General features: G+C 48.6%; 2 protein-coding genes and 3 non-coding genes across 6 annotated transcripts in view; 1 reads left to right on the plus strand and 4 right to left on the minus strand.

The window, feature by feature from the left end:
• Window positions 1–3,777: 3,777 nt before the first annotated feature.
• On the minus strand, window positions 3,778–20,582 carry MORN4 (MORN repeat containing 4). Of its 2 annotated transcripts, none has more exons than XM_044298711.1 (5): window positions 20,499–20,582; window positions 13,027–13,124; window positions 8,870–8,984; window positions 6,608–6,717; window positions 3,778–4,170 (listed from the first exon to the last, which is right to left on the minus strand). In XM_044298711.1, the coding sequence occupies exons 2-5, from the start codon at window positions 13,091–13,093 to the stop codon at window positions 4,013–4,015; spliced, it is 450 nt and encodes a 149-aa protein (XP_044154646.1). In that variant the 5' UTR covers window positions 13,094–13,124; window positions 20,499–20,582; the 3' UTR covers window positions 3,778–4,012. The 2 variants fall into 2 exon arrangements, with proteins under 2 accessions (XP_044154646.1, XP_044154648.1); XM_044298713.1 differs by lacking the exon at window positions 20,499–20,582 and adding an exon at window positions 20,289–20,411.
• On the minus strand, window positions 15,155–15,240 carry TRNAY-GUA. Its single transcript is given in 2 exon segments — window positions 15,155–15,190; window positions 15,204–15,240. It is a non-coding gene; the product is annotated as a tRNA-Tyr (tRNA).
• On the minus strand, window positions 15,539–15,610 carry TRNAG-UCC. The gene has a single exon. It is a non-coding gene; the product is annotated as a tRNA-Gly (tRNA).
• On the minus strand, window positions 15,920–15,992 carry TRNAA-AGC. The gene has a single exon. It is a non-coding gene; the product is annotated as a tRNA-Ala (tRNA).
• An 820-nt stretch (window positions 20,583–21,402) lies between the features above and the next one.
• LOC122940713 (phosphatidylinositol 4-kinase type 2-alpha-like) overlaps window positions 21,403–25,623 on the plus strand; it is a 33,018-nt gene continuing 28,797 nt past the window's right edge. The window contains exon 1 of the mRNA XM_044297424.1: window positions 21,403–21,872. Within this exon, the coding sequence (XP_044153359.1) occupies window positions 21,507–21,872 (366 nt within the window). The 5' untranslated portion in view covers window positions 21,403–21,506. The remainder of the gene's footprint in view (window positions 21,873–25,623) is intronic.

Here is a 25,623-nt window from a genome sequence, read left to right on the forward strand (position 1 = left end):
TTGTAGTATAAAATTCACGGGGTTGGAACATTTTTTTAACTTTTGCCTTGGAGTAGGTTCTGTCCCCCAGTATGATTACTGAGCCAGGAAAATGGCTGTGCAGCAGTACATGCTGAGAGTGGAACTAAAGGCCACAGACGTGTCTGAAAAGTCACTTTTGGACGATCGGAAGGTCAAATTTTGGCAAAATGAACATTGCAAGACTGGTGGCCAACATCTGTCTGAACGTCAACCTTTCCATGTGTCGTCCATTGTATTGGCCTACTGGGTGAGTATTGTTAAACAAAACATTCATGAGAAAAAGCATGAAATGCACATGGTAAAGCAGAAGGCATCTAACCAGTGTTTGTGAGGACAAAGTGAAGCCGAAATTGTACTCCTGTCAAAGTCATTTCCAGTTTTTGGTTAGTATAGACACCCGAAGATGCATGGTGTAACCACCACAGTCATCATGAGCAGGTTACAGACATGTCTAAGGACTGTTGGCCATCGATGGCCAACTGTACTCTAAAGTTCTTTATGTGCAGAGTAAGGACAAGCGTTACATTTAACATTCAGTGACAGTCAATGAACAATGCAGTGAAATACATTCAACCTGTCCGGGAGACACAGACATATACCAAGACTACTGCACAGAAGGCCAAATGGGCACCATGAATACAAAGGTAGCGGAGAAGAAAACCCATAAGTAGTCAGCTGGTATATCAATGGTTACCACTGACAAGACCGTTCTTCTTTGCACCAATTGGCATTCAGTTCAAGTGACGTATCTGACAGCACAGCTCCCAGTATGCTCTACACCTTACTGGACCCAATGGCCTAGATGGCAACATGAAGCCTAAACCCCACTTTGGTGCCACCTTGCCGTGATGTAGACTAAGATGCAAACATATATTTCATGGAGAACCTGTCACCAGGACAGGTCCCTTTGTATTAGACATCTTGTGGGTGCTCCTATATCACAGAACTAGTGGATGCAGGTATGCCCACCCACAAAACCAGCGGGCCCCAAAACAGCCAGCTGACAATAGTGCGCCCTCTCAACCGTTAATCAGAACCGAGCAGTGAGATTTTGGTGGACTTCTTCAGGCTGAAACGGGAGTATGTAGTGAGCAGAACTTAGCCTATTTAAAGGGATAGTGCTACCCTTGGCTCCCGGAGTTGTAGAGCATGTGTCACAGTAAACTGCAATCTTTTCTCCTGTCATAATAAAGATACTGTAGTCTAGTTTTCATTCTTGTAGTTAAAGAGGTGGTCCAACCTCTAAACCAAAATGAACTACCGCTGGGAATGTGTGTAAAGTAATTTAAAAAAAAAAATCCACCTCTTGAATGCTGCTCTGCCTAGCACCAAGTCCCATCTCCATTGCCTTCAGTCCACAGTGGATCCTCTCAATGGTTACATGAACTGCTGCAGCCATTTACTGGCCTCCGCAGTGACATGTTCCTGAGTGATATGTAACCAATGAGCCTCTGGAGTCACATGCTGCTTAGGAACACGTCACCACTGAGACCAGTGAGTAACCATGGATGGGATCCACTGGGGACTGGAAGCAGCGGCAATGGGACCCTCGGTACCGAAGCAGAGTGCTGGTGAACAAGTGAGTGGCCTTTTTAACCATTTTTCACCCGTGATAATTCATTTTGTCTTGGGGGTAAGACATCCTTTTTAAGACTCTCTGAACCCGATGAGTTCAGCAGGAGGGGCTGACAATCCAACCTATACGAGTAGCTCCAGACTCTCCCCTGACAGATGACGTCTCGGGGACAGGAGGGTTGGGAACGTTTCCCTTCAATGCCCAATCCTTTAGCTCCTCTGGGTGATAAGTTTTGCTAGAGGGGTTTGGCGGTGTCTTTCTAGTCTCTCCCCATTGAACACATTTAGATGCCTGGCTGAAATGGGTGTCTATGTGTAAGGGGGAGTCAGGAGAGAGCTGTAGGCTGGGACTTTCTCCTAGGACAACCACACACATCAGCTGAGCCTGCTGATTTTGCCAGGACTGCTCAACCATCCAGTCTACAGGCGATTGGGGCAAGGGGTGTCCAGACTCTTCCCTGACGGCAGATGTCAAGGGGAAGAAGGACCGGGCATTTTGGATTTTAATGTGTCACATCCGCCAGAGGTGTCTATATTCCCCTCTCCCCACCGAGGACACGTGCACGCTTGGCTTATGTACACGGGGAAGTTGTGAGGAATAGCTGGTGATCAGACAAGTGTTCAGCCAGCTTTAGTTTGCTGCATTATATCTATATGGACTGGTCAAGGTAGTTCGACTGTGTGAGTCGTTCCCCCCCCAATCTACGATGGGCACAATACGTTGGATGTTACGGCTTCTATCCACAGACTCAATCATGCTTGAAAAAGTATAAGGGATTCTGCCACATGATGACTGTCAGCTATCTCACACCACAGTATGCCGGGAACAAGCCCGCACATACATAACCTGAACACACCCCAGGCAAATACTCGCCTTTTATACCGTGCAACAAAAAGGTGCACCCAATTATTGCTGATAATACCAATGCGATACTTAAAGAGGCATCTGTCAGCAGTTTTGCACCTATGACACTGGCTGACCTGTTACATGGGCGCTTGGCAGCTGAAGGCATCTGTGTTGGTCCCATGTTCCTATGTGTCCGCATTGCTGAGAAAAAGGATGTTTTAATATATGCAAATGAGCCTCTAGGAGCAACGGGGGCGTTACCCTTACACCTAGAGGCTCTGCTCTGTCTGTAACTGCCGTGCCCCCTGCACTTTGACAGGGCCAGGCAGTGCAAACGTTATCACACCTGGTCATGTCATGCAGAGGACACAGCAGCTGCAGATAGAGCAGAGCCTCTAGGTGTAATGGTAACGCCCCCATTGCTCCTAGAGGCTCATTTGCATATATTAAAACATCATTTTTCTCAGCAATGCGGGCACATGTAAACATGGGACCAACACAGATGCCTTCAGCTGCCAAGCGCACATGTAACAGGTCAATCAGTGTCATAGGTGCAAAACTGCTGACAGATGCCCTTTAAGCTGGCCATGCACTTCAGATGTTAGCAGAACGCTTGTATGGCGGACAGCCATCTCTCCCAACACACATGCATGTGGGAGGGTAAGCTGCTGGCAGACTCCTCTGGCAGGGACTTATCTGCCTGAGAACAGGAAGATCGGGCATATTGAAAATCGAACAGCCCCACCCTTATCTTTCCTGATAACATCTGCCGTCAGGTAGAGTCGGGAGGTCCCCATACACATGAGACGTTGGCCAGCCCCAACGCGAAAGGCAGGTTTGATTGACACATCTAATGTGTATGGCCAGCTAGGGATATTAACCATATAAGGGAGAAATCAATGGTGCACATACATGGAAGGATCCGAGGCCCCCTGTTTAATGCCGCCATGCCCTCCTGTCTCAGATCAAGGGCGTTATAAACCTTGGGCCAGTTCCTTCATCATTGAGAGAGTCGTCCTATACAGCACCCCAGCACCCACGAGGAAGGAGGATGGGACATACCTATGCCTGGGTGCACCAGAGTACCTCTAAGAGAAATGGCAGTCCACGTTCTCATCAAGGCCGTGATGATGTTGGAGCGTTTAACTACGTATTTCTCTTCCGTGACGACCTGTGAATCGCCTTTCAGTCCTTAATATATAATGCCCATGCAACTAGCTTTGATACTGCGTAAAGACAAAATAAAATAAAAAAAACCCTGCAAAGAGGATAGTGTCAGAATGTACTGCAGGAATTGTATTCGTTGAAAGCTGCTGGGCTTTTTTTTCACTGAAGGAGGCACTGTATTCAGTTCCATTGCACTTGGAAGGGTAAGCAGCAGCGTATGTCCCGTAATAAATAAACATATATATATATATATTTCTATAGCGCTATTGACTACAGCGGTCCGTCTGCTTTTACCAGCAAGCAGTGTAAACAAGCCAAAAAAGAGGGGGGAAAAAAACAGGTGAGTGCACTTGTAGACTGTGATCGGTGACACGTCCGCCCTCGGAGGGTGACATCGGCCTCTCAGCCTTGGTTGGCGGCCAGGCAGCAGGACGCTTTGGAGGCACTTACGGCCCGCTGGATTACGGCCTGACACTTCTCTCGCTTTACCAGTTTGTTGTTCTCAAAGAGGCCTTCGTTTCTTGGCATTCCATGGGAACCGTCTGAAAATGTGAAAAGACCTGCGCAGAATACGGAGCGTTAACATTGGAAATGGTTCTTAGAAAACCCAAAAAAATTATGTCACACAAAAAGAAAAAAGATTGAAACGATTAGACATTGCTGCTGCCCTCCAGGAACAGCGCCTCCCCTGTCCATGGGTTGGGTCTGGTATTGCAGCACAGCTTCAATGGAGTGAATCGGGCTGAGCTGTAATACCACGCACGACCTGTGGTCAGGTGTGGCGTCTGATGATAGGGGTCCAAAGGATGTGCATATAGTTCACCCTACAGCATTATTAGTGTCACGACCATGTTTATGGCTGTGACTCCTTGGGAGCCGCATACAGTTGCCCGCGGTTTGGGTTGTAGTGTCAACCGCAGCTGGAGGCATAATGTTGTTGGCCTCAAGTGTGGTTGCCGCGGACAACAGCTATGTGTGCGGTTCCCTTGGAGTTGTGTGCACGTTTTAATGCAGTTTGGTATGTCTGTGTTATGTGTGGTGTGCACTTACATCTTCCCCTCACTGTGGTTGCCCGTGGCAACGTTTGGTTGCATAGTGTACATGTGGTGGCAGTGTCCCGGCCTTCGGGCTGACTTCCAGGACACGGTTGCCACCCATGTCGTTGCCTGCGGCAACAGCCACAGTGTGTGCTGGATTTGGACATTTCCCCTTTTAGTTGTGTTTTCCCTTCTGTGGTTTTGGAAGGGTTAACTCCCTTTCTGTGTGTGTGAGTCACGGGGTGTGTCTGACTGATGGGTGTTGCCTCTTGGCTCTGTAAAGCCTCAGTTGTAGGCAGTAGTCAGGGAGGGTGCCTCAGCCATGCTTGCTGGAGACATCCTCCTGGTTACTTACCAACTGCCAGTGGGGGCCATCCTTCTGGTCATAGCAAATATAATGTTGTTTGGTGTCTAGAAGATGTGTTTGGTTTTATGCTTGTTTATTGCACCTATGGTCCTGGGTTCCCGTGTGTTGTGTGCTGAGTCCTGTTGTCTGTGGGCTGTACTTCCACATGGGTTCCAGGCTTTGTGTCTGTGGCAGGTGAGTGTTATGTTTGTGGCCAGTACCTGCCATTGCCATAGGTTGTATTTGTTCTCTCTTCCTTGCAGCTTGGCCAGTGAGACTCCTGTTCCTCCGTATCCAGAAGGAACAGGTTGTCTTACCCTGACTCCTAGTCCAGGGACCGGTCGGAGGGTGAGTTAGGGCTCCGAGGTTCCTGAGCATGGGTCCTCCTACCTTAAAGGTCGGCCCATGCAGCTAGGAGTTAGGGTCAGGTTAGGGACGCGATAGGAGGTGACCTGCTCCCTAATCCTGTCGTCCTGGTCAAGCAGCGACCATCTTCCACCATCGCACGGCTGAGGGTTTCCCCCATCCTCAGCCGTGACAATTAGGTGCTCCAGCTCAGTGCACAGTTGTACAAAGAGATTTAAAGAGGGCACATTTGACCCAGGTTTTATGCCACAAAAATGACGTCAGAGAGTCACAAAAGGTGCGGTCCCTTCTCCGAGACCCGCACCTACCTCCAGAACCGGTCCCTGAAAGTGAAGGAGAGTGCACCATGCATGCACAGCATACTCTCCATTAATTTCTATGGGCGTTACGAAAACAGTTGAGCGAGTGCACTCAGCTATTTTCGGCAGTCCCATAGAAATGAATGGAAAAGCACACAGAGCAAGAGCGGCCACCGCTACATGAACTTCTATGGAGCTGCCAAAGATAGTTGAGCCAACAGCATGCATTGCGTGCTCTCTATTCATTTCTATAGGAGTTCCGAAAACAGCTGAGCGAGTGCACTCGGCTGTTCTCTGCAGTTCCATGGAAATGAATGGAAGGCGGCTACGCACGCGCGGCTGATCTCCACTCACTTCGGGGGTTCGTACTTATCTGACATTGGTAGCATATCCGAGTGATATGCCACCAAGAGGTTATCCCTTTAAGACAACTTATCCCTGATCCAGTGTCAGATCTGAGAGGGGTCTGACTGCCGGGTCCTGTCGATCATGAGAACGGGGGCCTGTGCTTCCCAGTTTGAATGAAGCGGCGGTCGCATATGCCCGTTGCCTCTCCGTTGAGCTCTATCGGGCTACCGGACATAAGCGAGAGCTTGTACTCAGCTATCTCTGGCAGTCCCAGAGTTGAATGGAGGACACACATGTGCCATTCAAAAGGAGAGCATGGGCCCCCATTCAGTGGGGACCCCAGCGATCGGACCACCATCGACCACTGGAGATAAGGGATAGGTTGTCTTAATGGGACAACTCCTTCAATTTGCATACTTTCTTTCCCATGGAGCATTGCCTGAAAATAAGCCTCCATGGACTGCTGGGTCTCTTCGGTGAGAAGCAGTACCCCTCCCCAGATGAATACATTCTAAACGTGCGAACCCCGGCTCAGCTTCTCAAAGCTCAAGGAAGAAATAACACAATAAAAAACCGGTCCTACCGACAGCCATTGCCTTACCATAGCCTTCAACGCGGCCCCCTTTAAACTCCCCCTCATATTTCATCTTGTCATATCTGGTGAATACACCCGCTCCTTGAAATTTTCCTTGAACGAACTCCCCTTCGTACCTTATATATGTAAGAGATAAAAGAAAAAATGCATCAATTTTACAAAGAAAAAACAAATACCAAAAACTCAACCTTTCCGAGATTGCTCCCAAACAACCCCAAAACCCTTGGTTACTTAATGTATGGTCCTAACCATGCCGACGAGCTAATGTTTCCAGGGGCAAAGATGAGCACCTTAAAGGGGTTGTCAATCCTTTAAAGGCTATGGACACATTTGGGAGCAATTTTTTATTATTATGACATTGTACTCATTTTGAGCTAAAAAAAATTATTTTTTCAGTTGGTCTGGTTGGTTTCCTAAAATTCTTTACCCCCTTGAGATTCTCTATTAGCAGGCTTTGAGTTTACATTGTGTCCCGACAGCTGACGGCTCATGTGTAGCTCTTATCTCTGATTTCCTGACAGCTCATAAACATTCATTAGAGCTTAGTTCTTATCTGACTGATAAGGCTTGTTTCACACTAGTGCTAATATCCGTCAGGCTGTTCTCTGCATTCCGCCATTGCCGGAAGCTAAAGCGCCGTCGTCCGACCCCATCCAGCGAAGATTGGGCCGCAACCTGGCAAATATGCTGAAACAGCCTGTCGGATATTAGGAGCTAGTGTAAAACTAGCTTAAATAAGTAGTTATGAGCTGTTAGTAGTTCAGAGATAAGGGCTATACATAACCGTCAGATAAAGTAAGATGCTCACAGCTAGGCTAAAACTTAAAGGGGTTGTCCGCCTTTTACTATTGATGACCTATCCTCATGACAGGTCATAAATATCAGATGTGCGGGGGTCCGACAACCGGCACCCCCACGATCAGCTGTTTGAAGAGAAGGCAGTGGATCCGACCTATTCACTTGAACAGATAGAGCCGCCCATAGAAGTCAATGGGGACGCCATACTTGTAATTACATCCGCTCACCACTGCAATTGCTGCGGCGAGCAGGTGAACAGAGCAGAGAAGGCAGCGATCGTACGAGCGCTGCCTTCTCTTCAAACAGCTGATCGGCCGGGCTGCTGGGTTTCGGACCCCCGCAGATCTGATATTGATGATCTATTCTGAGGATAGGTCATCAATAGTAAAAAAATATAAAAAATCCCTTTAACCCTTTATCATAAAAATTGCTGAAATCTTTATTAAAATATTTCAGCAATTTTTATGAATAAAAATAATAAAGACCAATTGAAAAAAAAAAGTTTAGCTCAAAATGAGTAAAATGAAATCATAAAGATTATTGCCCCCAAAAGGTGTTCATAGCCTTTAACTCCTTAGTGACCACTGATACGCCTTTTTTAGGGCCCACAGCTGGCTTTAATCAATGATTATATGTACCCAAAATGCTGCATTAATAAATATAACTTGTCCTGCAAAACATAGCCCTCACACAGGTGCATTGATAAAAAAAAAGTAAAAAAGTTATAGGTCTTGGAAAGCGATGATGAAACAATTTGCGTGCAGGGTTCAGAAACCAGCCACTCCCATCCTGACACTTCCCGTTTGTGCTTCTTGGTCCCTCTCGACATAGACCAGGGGTCAGCAACCTCCGGCACTCCAGCGGTTGTGAAACTACAACTCCCAGCATGCACACTTGCTCAGCTGATCTTGAAACTATGATAGAAGTGAATGCAGCATGCTGGGAGTTGTAGTTTAACAGCAGCTGGCATGCAGGAGGATGCTGACCCCGTCACTGGTTGTGGTCAGTGACTGGCGAAGTAATCACATTACTGTATTGAGGGGGTCCAGGAAAAATACAGACTGGCAGGGGACCCGGGAGGTGTCAGAACGGAAGCAGCTGGGGTTGTCGGAATTATTACTGACTGGACAATCCCTTTAACTGTCATTAGTTATGGTGACCATCTAAGACAGCTCTGCTCGGACCGATGACTTACCTTCTATGCCTGCTACACAATAAATGCAGGAAGCAATTGTACTGTCGTAGAAATAGTTGCGATCCCAATCGGGAAGGCAATGGGATGGGCAGGGGTGAACAATTGGGTGACTGACTACAGTTTTTAATCTAGAGGTCCTATAATATATACAGCTGCGTACACCTGGCCTATACATTGCTTACGCCGAATGGAATGAAATAAATGAGACGTGGACAGTGGTGTGAATTGGTGTCCACAGAACATGCTCAGTTCATGGCCACGAGCAGATGTCTTACCTTGAGCCATCAGGAAAGGTCAGCACCCCGTAGCCACTGAAAAGTCCGTTCTCAAACTGTCCCACATAGATGGCTCCATCTGCAAATAATAACTGACCAAGGCCGTGCCGCCGACCTGCGGAGGGGAGAGCGAGGTGCGCTTTAGGTCAGGTGTACATGTAGCGCCTTTACTGAATCTGCAGCAGAATGTTGCCGTTTTGCGCTCAGCTCCATTGAAGTGAATGAGTTTGTCCTGCAACCTGTGCACAGGAACGGTGCTGATTTTGGAAACCCAGGACCGGGCTAATTTCACAGTTCAGGGCAACACTACTTAAAGGGGTCATTCATCCCCCGAGAGGCCTCTCAGGCTGGACCTGAGGTGGGAATCATACTTACCTGCTCCACAGCCCTGGGTTCCAGCTACTTTGCTACCCCGCTGCGGCTGCAGCTCTCCGGTCCCCCTGCGTCAACATCCGGTTTGACTGCTGCAGCCAATGACAGGCCGCAGCGGTGACGTGTCACGTGATCCAGTGACATGACATTAGCTGCAGGAGACTGGAGAGCTGCAGTGGCGGCGGGGGAGCTAAGGAGCCGGAGCGCAGCGGCATGGGGCAGGCAAGTATGATTCCCTCCACAGGTCCAGCCATGTTAAGGGGTCTGTCCGAAAGGCACCCGGAGTGAACAATCCCTTTAAATGATAATCATTTATAAAAGCTTGCACTATAAGGGGGAAATGTAAACCCCAACATATCAGACTCTCACCTACAGTGGAATCCTTCAAAAGAAACCTGAAAACCCACCTCTTCAGACAAGCCTACAACCGGTGACCCTGCTGCCTCTATACCGCCATGACCAGCTTCACCCGCACCTACTGTGTCCTTCTCCCATACCATGTAGATTGTAAGCCCTCACGGGCAGGGCCCTCTCTCCTTCTGTACCAGTCTGTAACTCGTCTTGTTTATGATTAGTGCAATTGTCTGTGTTATGTACAGTACAGACCAAAAGTTTGGACACACCTTCTCAGTATCCACCTGACTTCTCCACAACGCAACTGATGGTCCCAACCCCATTTATAAGGCAAGAAATCCCACTTATTAAACCTGACAGGGCACATCTGTGAAGTGAAAACCATTTCAGGTGACTACCTCTTGAAGCTCATGAAGAGAATGCCAAGAGTGTGCAAAGCAGTAATCAAAGCAAAGGGTGGCTACTTTGAAGAACCTAGAATATGACATATTTTCAGTTGTTTCACACTTTTTTGTTATGTATATAATTCTACATGTGTTAATTCATAGTTTTGATGCCTTCAGTGTGAATCTACAATTTTCATAGTCATGAAAATAAAGAAAACTCTTTGAATGAGAAGGTGTGTCCAAACTTTTGGTCTGTACTGTATGTGCACCGCTTATTATATGTACAGTGCTATGGAATGAATGTACGCCATTTCTTTCCAGGACTTAAAGACCCGTGACGTACATGTACTTCATGGTGATCGTGCAGGTGCAGAAGCTGTGCACGCCCGATCAGCGGCAGGGGTTCGGCAGTCACTGATAGCCGGACCCCTGCTGCATGCGCCAGCGTCGGTGAAATCACCGATGCCGGCGCATTAACCCTTCATGTGCCACGGTCAGCGCTGACCGTGGCACGTGCGATGTCGGACGGGGATCGGAGCTGCGATGTCGGATGGGGACCCAATGGCATAGAGGGCAGAGCGCTGCCTTCCGGTGATGAGCCTGTGAGATCCAGCCCCCTGGATCTCACAGGCCGGAAGCTGTATGAGTAATACACAGTGTATTACACATACAGCCAATGCATTCCAATACAGAAGCATTGGAATGCATTGTAAAGGGGATTAGACCCCCAAAAGTTGAAGTCCCAAAGTGGGACAAAAAAGAAAGTGAAAAAAAGAAATTTAAAGTTTCAAGTAAAAAAAAACTGCATTTTCCCCAAATAAAGTAATACATTTTTTGTGAAAAATAGGGAAAAAAAGAAAAGTATACATATTAGGTATTGCTGCGTATCTACCGGCTCTATAAACATATCACATGATCTAACCACTCAGATGAACACCATAAAAATAAAAAAATAAAAACTGTGCTAAATAAACAATTTTTTGGTCACCTTACATCACTAAAAGTACACCAAGCGATAAAAAGGCGTATGCCCGCCAAAATAGTACCAATCTAACCGTCGCCTCATCCCACAAAAATGAGCCCCTACCTAAGACAAATGCCCAAAAAATAAAAAAACTATGGCTCAGAATATGGAGACACTAAAACATCGTTTTTTTGGTTTTAAAAATGATGTTATTGTGTAAAACTTAAGTTAAAAAAAGTATATATATTAGGTATCGCTGCGTCCGTAAGAACCTGCTCTATAAAAATATCACATCACCTAATCCCTCAGGTAAACACTTTCAATTTTTTTTTAAATAAAAACTGTGTAAAAAAAAAAGCCATTTTTTGTCACCTTACATCACAAAAAGTGTAATAGCAAGCAATCAAAAGGTCATATGCACCCCAAAATAGTGCCAATCAAATCGTCATCTCACCCCACAAAAATGGTACCCTACCTAAGATAATCGCCCAAAAACTGAAAAAACTATGGCTCTCAGAATATGGAGACACTAAAACATGATGATATTATTGTGTAAAACTTAAACTTTTATTAAATAAATAAAAAGTATACATATTAGGTATCGCCGCGTCCGGAATAACCTGCTCTATAAAAATATCACATGATCTAACCCCTTAGGTCAGTGGTCGGCAAAGTGCGGCTCGCGAGCCACAAGTGGCTCGTTAGAACCTTCAATGCGGCTCTTTGGTGCGGGCTGGCGGTCGCGCATCCATATCGCGCCGCTCAAGCTGCTTGCAAAATGCCTGTCATGCGCCTCCTGCCCAGTCTGTCTGCTCCTTCCACTTTATGAATAAAGCAGGCAAGCGGGGCAGGAGGCGCATGATGGAAGGAGAGATGTCACGCTGCGCACAGCAGCAGAAGGGCGGGCAGCAGCGCTCTAGTTCGGCTGCCCACTGCCGGCCATGTGAGGAGTGGTGAAGAGGCCGCCGCTCAGGAGGAGCGAAATGTCCTGAAGCAGAAAGATAGGAGCTGACCCCGGTGTTTGCACAGCACCGGGCATTGCACCGGCCCCGCCGCAAGTGTCCCTGCCACCTCCCTTCCCCCCACTAATACATTACTTTACTTACTAGAAGGCACTTATGGGGGATATCTGTGGATGACACATATATAGCATCTTATGCCATATATGTGTCATCCACAGATATCCCCCATAAGTGCGTCATCCACAGATATCCCCCATAAGTGCGTCATCCACAGATATCCCCCATAAGTGCGTCATCCACATTACATCCACATCTGCAGACAAGTTTAATAAAAGTAAAAAATGATAAAGATAAAATGAAATAATAATCAAGATCCAAATAAAAGAAAGTACATATAAAAGTATGTAAAAACACACTCTGGGCTCATGCCCACGAATGTAAGGGCACCGTGCCTGTGCTGCGGACCGCAATGCACGGACACAGACCATGGGGCAGCTGCATGAGGATCGCGAACCCATTCACTTGAATGGGGTTCGCGATCCGCATCCGACTGGCCGCACCGCAAAAAAGTAGCGCATGCTGAAGTGAATGGGTCCATGATGCGGGCTGCACACAAAAAAGTAATGCATGCGCTACTTTTTTGCGGTGCGGAGGCACAGCCAGAAGCACCACGGAAGCACTCATATCCCGGATCCTGGACCCACTGAAGTGAATGGGTCCTTGATGCGGGGCTGCACACGGCCAGTGCCCGTGTATTGCCGACCCGTCGTATGCGGCCTGCAATATGGCAACAGTCCTCACTGGTACTGTTGACGCAATATTATAGGTTTTAAAAATGTGGCTCTCGAAAGAAATTTCAATCGTGGTTTTGGCGATATTTGGCTCAGTTGACAAAAAAGTTTGCCCACCACTGCCTTAGGTGAATACCGTAAAAAAAAAAAAAAGGAGGGAGAGGGCAGCAGCTAGGGAGGGAGTTCCGTCAAAAATCTTAAGTTATATATTACAAAGTGTGAACATTCTTATACCCACCTTATATGATCCTGTCCTATATTAATGTACATCCGCAGTTTCAGCCATTTCTGTGAATGCAGTGCAGAAAATTAAAAGCCTAGTCCTTACCTTCCCTCCAATCTCCATGATATTCCTCCCCGGTGGAATACGTAAAGGAGCCTTTAATCAGTGTCATTACTCCGGGTGCTCACAAAGAATGATGAAACCTGTTGTAAAAAGAGAAGAAAAAATAAAAAAAAGATGCAAAATACATGTTAAGGGCTCATGCACACAAATGTATTTTCTTTCCGTGTCCATTCCATTTTTTTTGCGGACCATATGCAGAACCATTCACTTTAATGGGACCGCAAAAAAAAAAAAAAAAAAACAGAAGTTACTCCGTCTGCATTCCGTTTCCGTATGTCCGTTCCGCAAAAAAATAGAACATGTCCTATTATTGTCTGCATTACGGACAAGGATAGGACTGTTCTATTAGGGGCCGGCTGTTCCATTCCGCAAAATACGGAATGCACACAGACGTCATCCATATTTTTTGCGGACCACAAAATACATACGATCATGTGCATGAGGCCTTAGAACCGGCCATCAAATATTTGATTGATGGGGGTCTTACTCCCGACACCCCAGTAAATTAGCTAAGTGAATGAGAGTAGTAGTACCAGTCACAGCCACAACCATATGAATGGCGCTGTGCCACGTAATGCAACGAATGGGACGCAGCGCAAACTGGAGCGAGGCGGCAATTAATTCTGCCGATTTGCAGGTCTGCCAGTAGTCGGACCCTTACTGATCAAATCTAACACTGTAGGAAAACCCCTATCATAGCAGGGATACATTACTTCTTATAAAGCATGCCTCAGCTGCTGCAGAACCTCTTTTGTAAGGAAAAACCAGAAGCTTCACATTAATTACTGACTGAATGACATGAAACGATTCATAGTAGGTGTTTGCAGTAGCTCCTGTGTGCCACTCACCATGTGCCCGCACACAGTGCCACCCATAATGGCCCAGTGCCAGCTATAGTGCCCCTAACCAGTGCCAGGGAATGCCCCCAACAGTGGTTGTATACAGTGCCTCCTATATATTGCCTAACACAACTGCACCCATAGAATGCCCCTCATACATATAGAGGGGGCACTGTATGCAAATATGTATGGGGGAGGGGCACTGTATGGGTGCATTTGTGTATGGTAATATTTGCATACAGTGCACCCCTATGTATGGCCATACACAAATGCAGCCATACAGTGCCCCCTATGTATGGCCATACACAAATGTACCCATACAGTGCCCCCTATGTATGGCCATACACAAATGCACCCATACAGTGCCCCCTATGTATGGCCATACACAAATGCACCCATACAGTGCCCCCTATGTATGGTCATACACAAATGTACCCATACAGTGCCCCCTATGTATGGCCATACACAAATGTACCCATACAGTGCCCCCTATGTATGGCCATACACAAATGAACCCATACAGTGCCCCCTATGTATGGCCATACACAAATGTACCCATACAGTGCCCCCTATGTATGGCCATACACAAATGTACCCATACAGTGCCCCCTATGTATGGCCATACACAAATGTACCCATACAGTGCCCCCTATGTATGGCCATACACAAATGCACCCTTACAGTGCTCCCTATGTATGGCCATACACAAATGTACCCATACAGTGCCCCCTATGTATGGCCATACACAAATGTACCCATACAGTGCCCCCTATTTATGGCCATACACAAATGTACCCATACAGTGCCCCCTATGTATGGCCATACACAAATGCACCCTTACAGTGCCCCCCTATGTATGGCCATACACAAATGCACCCTTACAGTGCCCCCTATGTATGGCCATACACAAATGTACCCTTACAGTGCCCCCCATACTAAGTCACCTAAAAGCACTAGCCCCTTATGTAGTTGCAAGCACAATGACCATAACCCCAGAGGCAATTATTTAAAATGACCCAAATCCCAATACATTGTGGTCAAGCGTCCCAGTATCTTTCACCGTATTGGAGATTTCTACTTCTGTGCAGCATAATAGCACCACCTAGTGTCCGATTTGGGGAACATTTTAATATAACACGCACAATACATAATATAAAAATATTTAGCACGCTTCCTGTTAAATTCCAAAACCATAAAACTATTCATAAATCACCAAGTTACCATCGAACACAATTATGGAGTGAAACTAAAGAAGAAAAAAAAAAAATTCTTCCTTCGAGCCGGAATCGAACCAGCGACCTAAGGATTACCGCATCACCACTACAGTCCTCCGCTCTACCAGCTGAGCTATCGAAGGAACCTGCCAGCTGCCTCTTCCACAGGCTATGTGTGGCTACAAAGCACGGTGCTGCTCAGCCCTCCCCACAACCCATAAGGCTGCCACAAGTCACCGCCCCCTTCTCATTACAGATCATCCTCCAAACACTTCCACCAACTACTGCTATAGTCATTTTATTCAATAGTCATCTCACACAATAATTATGAAAAATGTAACATATAACTATAATAAAAAGATTATAATAAAGTTTACACAATATAATTGAAAAAAATATATATCGTAAGAAAAAAAATATATACATATAAAAATTTAACTTTGCGTTGGCCGGGAATCGAACCCGGGTCAACTGCTTGGAAGGCAGCTATGCTCACCACTATACCACCAACGCTTCACGACCTCACAGCCTGCGACACACCTACTAGTAGGAGGCGATACACGAGATTGATATAAACCACTCGTTCTGATACAGAATTAACCCTGTAATGTTCGAATACTAGACCACACGTGGCTACAGCTTCCCCCCCCTGCGGTATTTCTAAGGTTTCCTACTATTTTACACTGATGTGGATACACGAATAGCTTATAGAATGGTTAACTTTTATTTGATGTGGGTGATATATAGCCATGAAAAGTAAAGCGTTTAATTAACCAATAGAATGCAATCAATTAAGGGAATAAGAAAGAAAAAACATAAACTTGGAGGATGCGGGCATCGATCCCGCTACCTCTCGCATGCTAAGCGAGCGCTCTACCATTTGAGCTAATCCCCCTGCACATCACAGAACGGTACACAGCAGCTTGTGAAGACATCGCTTATGGCAGCAGCCAATCACAAGCCATTTCACATTTGCATCTCAGCAGAGTAAACATTGAAAGCAGCGCTCTGATTGGCTGTTTTGTTGCTAGGTCACAGAAGGCTCCATCAAGGGCGACATAAAGACATTTGGTATTGATGTGATCGTACAGCCCCAAAATACCTTAGTTATGAACAGCACAAAATATAAAAACACAAAAAAAAAAAAATCAATGTTGGAATTGTTTTAGTTTTTCCATTGCCCCCGAAAGATTTAGGCCCCTTTCACACGAGCGAGGGTGCAATGCGTGACGTGAACGCATAGCACCCGCACTAAATTCTGACCCATTAATTTAAATGGGTCTGTGCACATGAGCGTTTTTTTTTTCACGCATCAGCTCTGCGTTGCGTGAGAATAGCAGCTTGTTCTATATTCTGCGTTTTTCATGCAGCCCTGGCCCTATAGAAGTGAATGGGGCTTTAGTGAAAAACGCATCGCATTCGCAAGCAAGTGCGGGTGCGATGCGTTTTTCACTGATGGTTGCTAAGAGATGTTGTTTGCAAACCTTCAGTTTTTTTACACGTGCGTGAAAAACGCATCAGAACACATTGCACCCGCGCAGAAAAAACTGAACTACTGAACGCAATCGCAGACAAAACTGACTGAACTTGCTTGCAAAATAGCGCGAGTTTCACTGAACGCATCCGGACCTAATCCGTCACGCTCGTGTGATAGGGGCCTATGGCGGTGAAAAAAAAAACAACTTAAAACGTTCCTGCAGGCCTTAAAGGGGTACTCCCACGTCAACCTTCGTGGCATATCACTAAGACATGCCACAAATGTCACATAGGTGTGGGTCCCACCTCTGGGACTTGCTTGTATCTACAGAATGGGAACCCCCCCAAAGTCCATGTGCAGCCGCCCTCTGTTGACCGCTCGCTTAGCCAGAGTGGTGAATGGAGGTTGGCCGCGCTTGCGCAGCGAGACCTCACTTCAGGGACCCCATTCTGCAGATAGGAGCAGGTCCCACCTCTGGGACCTGCTCCTATCAGACACTGGTGGCATGTCCTAGCGATATACCACAAATGTTGAGTTGGGACAACCCCTTTAACACCACTATAGACTTGGTACTTAAAGGGGACGTGCCAAGATTTAAACATGTCCCCTGTTGCACAGTCTTATAGGAGGGGTCCGGCTGTTAGGACCCTCACAGAGCCCCGACACAGGGGTCCCATTCTTCACAAGGCCGCTGGAGATAGCAGAGTACGGCGCTTGGCGACTATGGCGATTCCACAGAGATGAATGGATCGGTAGCGTGCATGCTCAACCAGTGCTCTATTCCTATGGGGGGGGGGGGGGCCTTCTTGTGATCAGTGGGGGTCCTAATAGTAGGACATCCACCAGTCAGACATTTATCCATGCCTGGTGAAAAGGGGCACCATGCCTTTAAGGGGATGTCAAAGAATAGCTATACAGACCAATGTCATGCCAATAGAAATCAATGGATGCTGCAGTATAGGCTGCCGGCTGTGGTCAGTGACTTAAGACCCACCTGCGGGGAAATTACTAATGTCTTTATTAACTAATTTAATTAACCGCCATGAGCCCCCCTAAGTGCCATGTGACCTTCATATTAGGGACTATTTTTACTGTAGGGGAAGAAGGGGTTAACGAGGGCAGATGCAGGCGCTTGATGAGCTGCTGCCTGCCCACAGAAAGGGAAGAATGGGAGAACCCTTGTAAATGGCAAAAAAATATAAATAAATCAACTTCAATAATAGAATGAAATCTCTGCTTGACTTCAGCGCTGAATATATCATTTCCTTTACAGTAGCCATAAAATCCTTAACGAGGGAGGCGGCGGCGGCGGCACAGAGGTGATTAAGTCCAGACGGCCGGACGGGATGATTTAATCGCGTAATGGATGCTGCAGCCGCTCCTCGTGGATGATGTCAGCGGGCAATCGCCTCAAAATTCCCAGGACACCACTTGTCTTAATGACAGTAAAGAATAGGAAGGGCAACCGAGCCCACCCCGTACCCCAGCCTCCCCCCCGGGATACAAAGCCACCGCATGGCGATGTCCTTCCCTCTCATCCACACGTGGGCCATCAGGAGCACAAAAAAAATAATAATACAAAAAGTGCTTCAGGTTTGGATTATTTTTTTTCATTCACAATTACCCATTATTTCCCTAAGGTTCCGTACTGTGTGCCGCCATACCGCGCTTCTGGATTGCACCTTATGAAAGGCCTCCCTTACATTACCGTGGCGGTTTCACCTCCGTGGAAAAAACAATACGTTTGTGTGCATGAGCCCTTATACAGACCCTTCAAACCTTCATATTAGGGACCTGCATTCATAGCAATTCTTAAAAGGGAACCCGTCACTTAAAAAACCGCCAGCATTACCTCATCGTAGCCCCCTGTCCGATTGGCCGGGATCGCACAAGTCTCGCGCATGCGCAGTGCTCCTCTGAAACCCGGCTAACAGCTGCAGCTGGAGACAGGATTGTGCTTAACCGAGGAGCGCACCGCGCATGCGCAAGACTTGTGCGATCCCGACCGCACTGCAGGCTGTCCCGGTTAGGGGGGGGCGTGCTTACCTTGACTTCAAGCTGACCGGCAAGATAGCGCTGATGGCGCTCAAAACATCGTTTTTTTACTCTATGGAGCATCAGACTACCGGATCAAACACATGACTATTAACAGACAGGGGCTACTATGAGAGAATGCTGGCGGTTTTATATGCGTTTTTGAGGTGACAGGTTCCTATCTAGCTTGATTGCCAGTGCCTGTTGGGAGTTGTAGTCGCACAGGGTGCCGGTCACTTTGTTCAGATCCGTTTTTATTACAGTGTGCGGTCCCCTCCTTAGTAAATAAATAATGTAAGAGACACAACACCGCGGCCCTTCTGAGGACAGCACATCTGCATGAAAAAGAAAACCGCAAGGTCATAAATTATTCCAATACCGCAGGCGGGGTCAGAGGTCACTGTGAACCTGAGAGAAGTAAATTATTCCAACCGACAGACCCTGGGGACACAGCGGCGGCGGTATCCGACAGCCATGTTCTCCATGGTACAATTAGCTGACACCACTGAGTACGGCACTGCATACGACCGTACCTAGTTTGTGGTCTGCAGAAAATACGGATGACGTCCATGTGCATTCCGTATTGTGCGGAACGGAACAGCTGGCCCTTCATAGAACAGTCCTATCCTTGTCCGTAATGCGGACAATAAAAGAACATGTTCTATTTTTTTACGGAACAGAAATACGGACATACGGAAACGGAATGCACATGGAGTAACATCCGTTTTTTTGCGGAGCCATTGAAATTAATGGTTCTGCATACGGTCCCCAAAAAAACAGAACAGACACGGAAGGGGAAAGAAAATACATTTGTGTGCATGAGCCGTAAGGGGAGGCCTGAAAAAATGTTCCTGTCCCTGGCGCTAGTGGTGAGCCAGCCCGGGTGACCCCCTAACCGGCGCAGCCAGCCGCAGTCCCCCCAGAACAGGCGCAGCCAGCCGCAGTCCCCCCAGAACAGGCGCAGCCAGCCGCAGTCCCCCCAGAACAGGCGCAGCCAGCCGCAGTCCCCCCAGAACAGGCGCAGCCAGCCGCAGTCCCCCCAGAACAGGCGCAGCCAGCCGCAGTCCCCCCAGAACAGGCGCAGCCAGCCGCAGTCCCCCCAGAACAGGCGCAGCCAGCCGCAGTCCCCCCAGAACAGGCGCAGCCAGCCGCAGTCCCCCCAGAACAGGCGCAGCCAGCCGCAGTCCCCCCAGAACAGGCGCAGCCAGCCGCAGTCCCCCCAGAACAGGCGCAGCCAGCCGCAGTCCCCCCAGAACAGGCGCAGCCAGCCGCAGTCCCCCCAGAACAGGCGCAGCCAGCCGCAGTCCCCCCAGAACAGGCGCAGCCAGCCGCAGTCCCCCCAGAACAGGCGCAGCCAGCCGCAGTCCCCCCAGAACAGGCGCAGCCAGCCGCAGTCCCCCCAGAACAGGCGCAGCCAGCCCCAGTCACCCCAGAACAGGCGCAGCCAGCCCCAGTCACCCCAGAACAGGCGCAGCCAGCCCCAGTCACCCCAGAACAGGCGCAGCCAGCCCCAGTCACCCCAGAACAGGCGCAGCCAGCCGCAGTCACCCCAGAACAGGCGCAGCCAGCCGCAGTCACCCCAGAACAGCCAGCCGCAGTCACCCCAGCTTTGCCCAGCCCCCGTAAAAGCCTCATGCCCCCCCAGTGCCCCATAACAAGGCTCCAGACAGCCTGACTTACCTGACAACTGCTGTAACAAACTTCCAGGTGACAGAACGAGCACTATCCCTGAGCCTGACACTGCTACCTGCACTGAATCAGCTGCTTCACAAGTCATGCACACAATGCAAACAGGTGAGTAAACTGACAGCTGCCCAATGTAGCAGTGCTAGAGCCGGCTGTGTAGCCGCAGGGTGTATGACATGAGTGTAGAGAGGGAGCAGCACTTACTGTTCCAGGCTGTGGCCTTCTGGGCTCCCCATACAACTCGCTGCTCACTCTGGCTCGGCTCCCAGCCCTGTCTGTGGTCCTGTCTCATCCCCCCCACCCCCGGTATCTGTCTATCAGCCCCGATGGCTGTTGTCATGACAACACCGATCATCTACGCCCATGATTGGACAGACGCACCAGGAAATAACTGTAGTCGCCATGTTTAATGATGGAAAAAAAGAATGTGAATGTAACGTTTAAGCAGCTGTATTGTTCATTTTTACTATCTACACAGACAACGAAGATAATTCATATTTCTATATTTTACTGTCTGTGTTGAAAAATGATTTTGACGTTATGTTATGAGCATTACACCAGAAAGTCTCGGAGGCCATTTTAGAAGCGGGCATTACGTCATCAGAGCGCCATGGAACTACGATCTACGTCTAATGAATCACGTGACCTCCCGGCTGCCCATACACTCCATGCTTTTACCTCAAAATGACAATCCGTACTGACGGGGAATGATGCTCACCACGCCCTCTTTTTCTACCATTGGTCGAGTCCCGGGAGTGTCTACTATTGTCATGACAACGATCATCATTGACCGCTGTGATTGGACACACCAGGAAACCTGGATAGAAGCCATGTTTAATGAGGGAAAACAAATGAAAGTTAGAGTGACTCTTTGCTAATTAATTAGCGCACCTCGCAAAGACGTCAAGTGGACATGAACCGCTTCTAACGTTTACACTCTCTCATGGATAGTATGACAAGACCGTGTGGTGATATCGGTGTCGGGCTTCATGGCGGCCATTTTTAAGAAGGGCAAAGCTCCATTGCACAGTAACGAGCTCAGCGTTTAGTAGTGACACTGGGCGGGGCTCGCTGGTCCCCTCCCTCTCGCTCCCATTGGCTGTCAGTCCCGGAAGTTTCCAGTAGCAGTTGTGAGTCAGCTGCTTGTCACCTGTTCTGTAGCTTTTGTCGCCGTTTCCTCCGGCAGTGCCCGGGCGCTCTTCTATTTCCACCATGGACGAGAACAGCCCGCTGGTGTCTCCGGAGCGGGAGCTTCCTGACTACACCTTCCAGTCTAAGCCTTCCCCGGTGTCCCCGGCACCGCTCAGCCCCGCCGCTCGCACCGTGCCCGGGGTAGTGGTTCGGATCCCGCAGTCCTCCCCGCAGTGTGTCCCGGCGCCTTCTCCCCCCGGCTCCCCCACAGAGGAGAGGCAGCCGCTGCTGGAGCGCAGCCATCACCGGAGCAAGAACTGCTTCCCGGACGACCCGGAGTTCACGGAGGTGGTGAGGCGGGCGGAGAGGGCGATCAGCCGGGGCATCTTCCCGGAGAGGATCTACCAGGGCTCCAGCGGCAGCTACTTCGTCAAAGACGAGCAGGAGGTGAGGTGACGCGGGCCCCTGTGGCCCCTACAGCAGCCACTAGGCATGGGCCCCAGGTAATGGCTGGCTGTATGTGGCGGGGCCCCTGCTAAAGGCTGGTTGTATGTGGCGGGGCCCCTGCTAAAGGCTGGTTGTATGTGGCGGGGCCCCTGCTAAAGGCTGGTTGTATGTGGCGGGGCCCCTGCTAAAGGCTGGTTGTATGTGCTGGGGCCCCTGCTAAAGGCTGGTTGTATGTGGCGGGGCCCCTGCGTTCTATAACGTTTTAATACACTTTGGATTTCAGTTCTTTGCCTTTTACTGGACCTCTGCTTGCTGTCAGTGTCAGCTTGCTGTCTTGTTTACATTCCAATCCCGTGGAGACCTTGCCTGTTTCACAGCTGAGAGTTTGCTACAGTGGTATCCAGTCCTTCCTCCTATAATAAGTAAGCCCAAATCCGGGACCAGTACATATAGATGAGGGGCCCCGGGAGAAGCCGAGCGCGGGTGAAGGTCAGCGAATGCAGTTTTGTGAGTCTGAGGAATTAAAGGGGTCGTCTCACCTGATCACATATTCTCCAGGATAGGCCACCAGTGTCGGGTACAGTGCTGCCCATAATTATTCATACCCCTGGCAAATTTTGACTTAAAGTTACTTTTATTCAACCAGAAAGTAACGGGAAATGACATCGGTGTCTCCCAAAAGATAATAAGACGATGTACAAGAGGCATTATTGTGGGAAAAACATTTCTCAGCTTTTATTTACATTTGAGCAAAAAATACAAGATGTTCCGCACTGTGGAAAATCTGAGAGGACGTGGTCGGAAGCCAAAAGTGACCCCTGTGCTGCCAGGAGGATAGTTAGAGAGGTGAAAAAGAATCCAAGGATCACCACCAAGGCCATCCTGGTGAATCTGGGCTCTGCTGGTGGCAATGTCTCAAGGCAGACAATCCACGGACACTGCACAATGCAGACCAAGGAGGACGCCACTTCTCCAGATAAGGCAGACAAGAGCTCTCTTGGCCTTTGCAAAAGCTCATCTGGACAAAGAAGAAGACTTCTGGTCTTCTGTGTTATGGTCAGATGAAACAGAAATTTTATTGTTTGGTCACAATGATGGTTCCTTCATTTGGCGTAAAAAAGGAGAAGCCTTCAACCCAAAGAACACCATCCCCACTGTCAGACATGGTGGTGGGAACCTAATGCTTCGGTGGTGCTTTTCGGCCATTGGACCAGGGAACCTAATCACAGTAAACGGCACCATGAAAAAAGAGCAATAAATGAGGATTCTCACCGACAACATCAGGCGTCTGCAGAGAAACTTGGCCTTGGGCACCAGTGGACATTTCAGCAGGACAATGACCCAAAACACCCAGCAAAAGTGGTAAGAAATGGTTATCAGACAACAACATTAACGTTTTGAAGCGGCCCAGCCAGAGTCCAGACTGGAATCCAATTGAGAATCTGTGGAGGGATCAGGGTGATGGCAAGAAGACCCTCTAACCTGAAAGATTTGGGGCTCATTGCTAAAGATGGATGGGCAAAAATACCTGTGGAGACGTGCAAAAAGCTGCTCTGCAATTATAGGGAGCGTTTGATTGCTGTAATAGCCAATAAAGGACTTCTATTAATTATTGAGAAGGGGATGAATAATTTTGCACTGGACACTTTTTTCCCACAATAATGCCTCTTGTACATCGTCTTATTATCTTTTGGGAGACACCTATGTCATTTCCCGCCAAAAAATTACTTGCTGGTTGAATAAAAGTAACTTTAAGTCAAAATTTGCCGGGGGTATGAATAATTATGAGCAGCACTGTAGGTGCAGGTCCCACCTCTGAGACCTGCACCCGTCTCTACAATGGGCCCGCGGGGTGCTCTCTATTAAGTTCTATGGGAGTTCCGAAAAAAGCCAAGGAAGCGAGCATGATGACTGTTTTTGGAAATGAATGGAGAGTGCACTGCGCATGTGCTCGCTTCAGGAGATAGAACGGGACCCCTAGCGATATGCAACCACCGTCTCGGAGGAGACCACCCCTTTAATTCCTCAGACTCACAAAGACTGTAAAACGGCGTATCAAAAGGCGCATGTGCTGACCAAAAGTGAGCAGAGAGCAGGTGCACATGCGCAGTGCACTATTTCTATGTGACTTCTGAAAATACCTGAGCGTGCTCACTCAGCTTTTTACAGAACTCCTATAGAAAGGAATAGAGTGCACGCTGCGCATGCGCGCTCCTTCACTTTGAAGGCCCGTTGAAGAGATGGGTGTGGGTCTCAGAGGGGGGACCTGCACCTACCTGAGATTGGGAATATGCCGCCAATATACGAGATGGACCAACCTCTTAAAAAAACAAACAAAAAAAACGATCCCAGCGGTGGGCCCTATATTCTCCTCTCTGTATAGTGTGGCCCTTCGCTGCCAGACTGTATACTGAGACAGTCCAGGATTACAAAAACTTGCTTTTATTCCAAACCGCACCACCCCTGTCCGCAGGGGGTATGCGGTATTGCAGCTCTGCCCCATTGACTCCAATGGAGCTGAGCTGCAATTCCAGACACAACCTGTGGACAGGGGTGGTGCTGGTTTTGGAAGAAAGCAGCCATGTTTTTGTAATTTTGAGCAAATCTTTTAACCCCGGAGTGATTTGTTCCTTGGGAATTTGGATGGAGGATTAAAACCACCCGGGAACCTCCCTGAGCAGGTGGCAAACGATGGCCCCGGGACTTCCTTATCTAGATGTACAAATCTGCCTTGGCCCAGCAAGTTCTTCTGTCTCTGAATGTAAAAACAAGGGTAATGTTGTAATTTGCTGACAGGAAGCAGAGATACGCCAAGACAGTTCACATGGCTTTGAGTCACGGGTCTTGGAGAGCTGTAGACTAGAAGATAAAGTCCCGGATGTCGGTGGCGTGACAGCGAGGTCACATGATCGGAGTCACACGGCCACATGTGACCAGGATGTCATGGCTGGAGCTTCGGGGGAGGAGGGTCTAAGGCTCCTTGGAGTCACAGGCGCTCTGGATCTCAGGATGTGTCAGGACGCTGCTTGTGGAGGGGTGACTTGGGGTCCTCTTTAGTTGTGTGCTGGGTTAGCCCTTTAGATGACTGCACAACAGGGTCCCTTTAACTGGCTGTAGATGGGGTTCCCCTTTAGTTGTTTACACATAGGCCTCCTATGTTCCCCTTTAGCTGGGGGCCCATGGGGCTCCTATGTTCCCCTTTAGCTGGGGGCCCATGGGGCTCCTATGTTCCCCTTTAGCTGGGGGCCCATGGGGCTCCTATGTTCTCCTTTAGCTGGGGGTCCATGGGGCTCCTATGTTCCCCTTTAGCTGGGAACACTTCATGCTCCCCAGTTCCCTATCAGCACAACAGGGCTGGAGTCCCCCTTTAGACTCCATTCACACGTCCATGGTGTGTTGCGGACGTGCAAATTGCGGATCCGCAACACACCCGCCCGGCACCCCTATAGAAATGCCTATTATTGTCCGCAGCTGCAGACAAGAATAGGACATGTTCTATCTTTTGCGGAGCTGCGGACCCGAAGATCGGGGCCGCGCTCCGCAAATGCGGAACGGATGTGGACCCATTTGCGGACGTTTGAATGATGCCTTAGCTGGAGCCCCCAGGACTCCTATGCCTCGTTTCCACTGAGCGGATCGGTTCGGGTTGGTACGGTACGGTTCGCTATTTTGGGTGTTTCCACTATGAAAGCGATCCATACAAGCGAACCGTACCGCACCATTCAGGGTCCTGCTTCAGATGTAGGGCCAT

This window comes from Bufo gargarizans, chromosome 6, assembly GCF_014858855.1.
Source record: "Bufo gargarizans isolate SCDJY-AF-19 chromosome 6, ASM1485885v1, whole genome shotgun sequence".
In the NCBI taxonomy this organism is placed as follows: domain Eukaryota; kingdom Metazoa; phylum Chordata; class Amphibia; order Anura; family Bufonidae; genus Bufo; species Bufo gargarizans.

Coding starts and splice junctions, on each gene's coding strand:
- MORN4 (XM_044298711.1), bottom strand. CDS start 13,093: ATGACACTGATTAAAGGCTCCTTTACGTATTCCACCGGGGAGGAATAT. Junction 8,985..13,026: donor TCATGGAGATTGGAGGGAAG/GTAAGGACTAGG, acceptor TCCCCTCCGCAG/GTCGGCGGCACGGCCTTGGT. Junction 4,171..6,607: donor GGGCCGCGTTGAAGGCTATG/GTAAGGCAATGG, acceptor TATTCTGCGCAG/GTCTTTTCACATTTTCAGAC.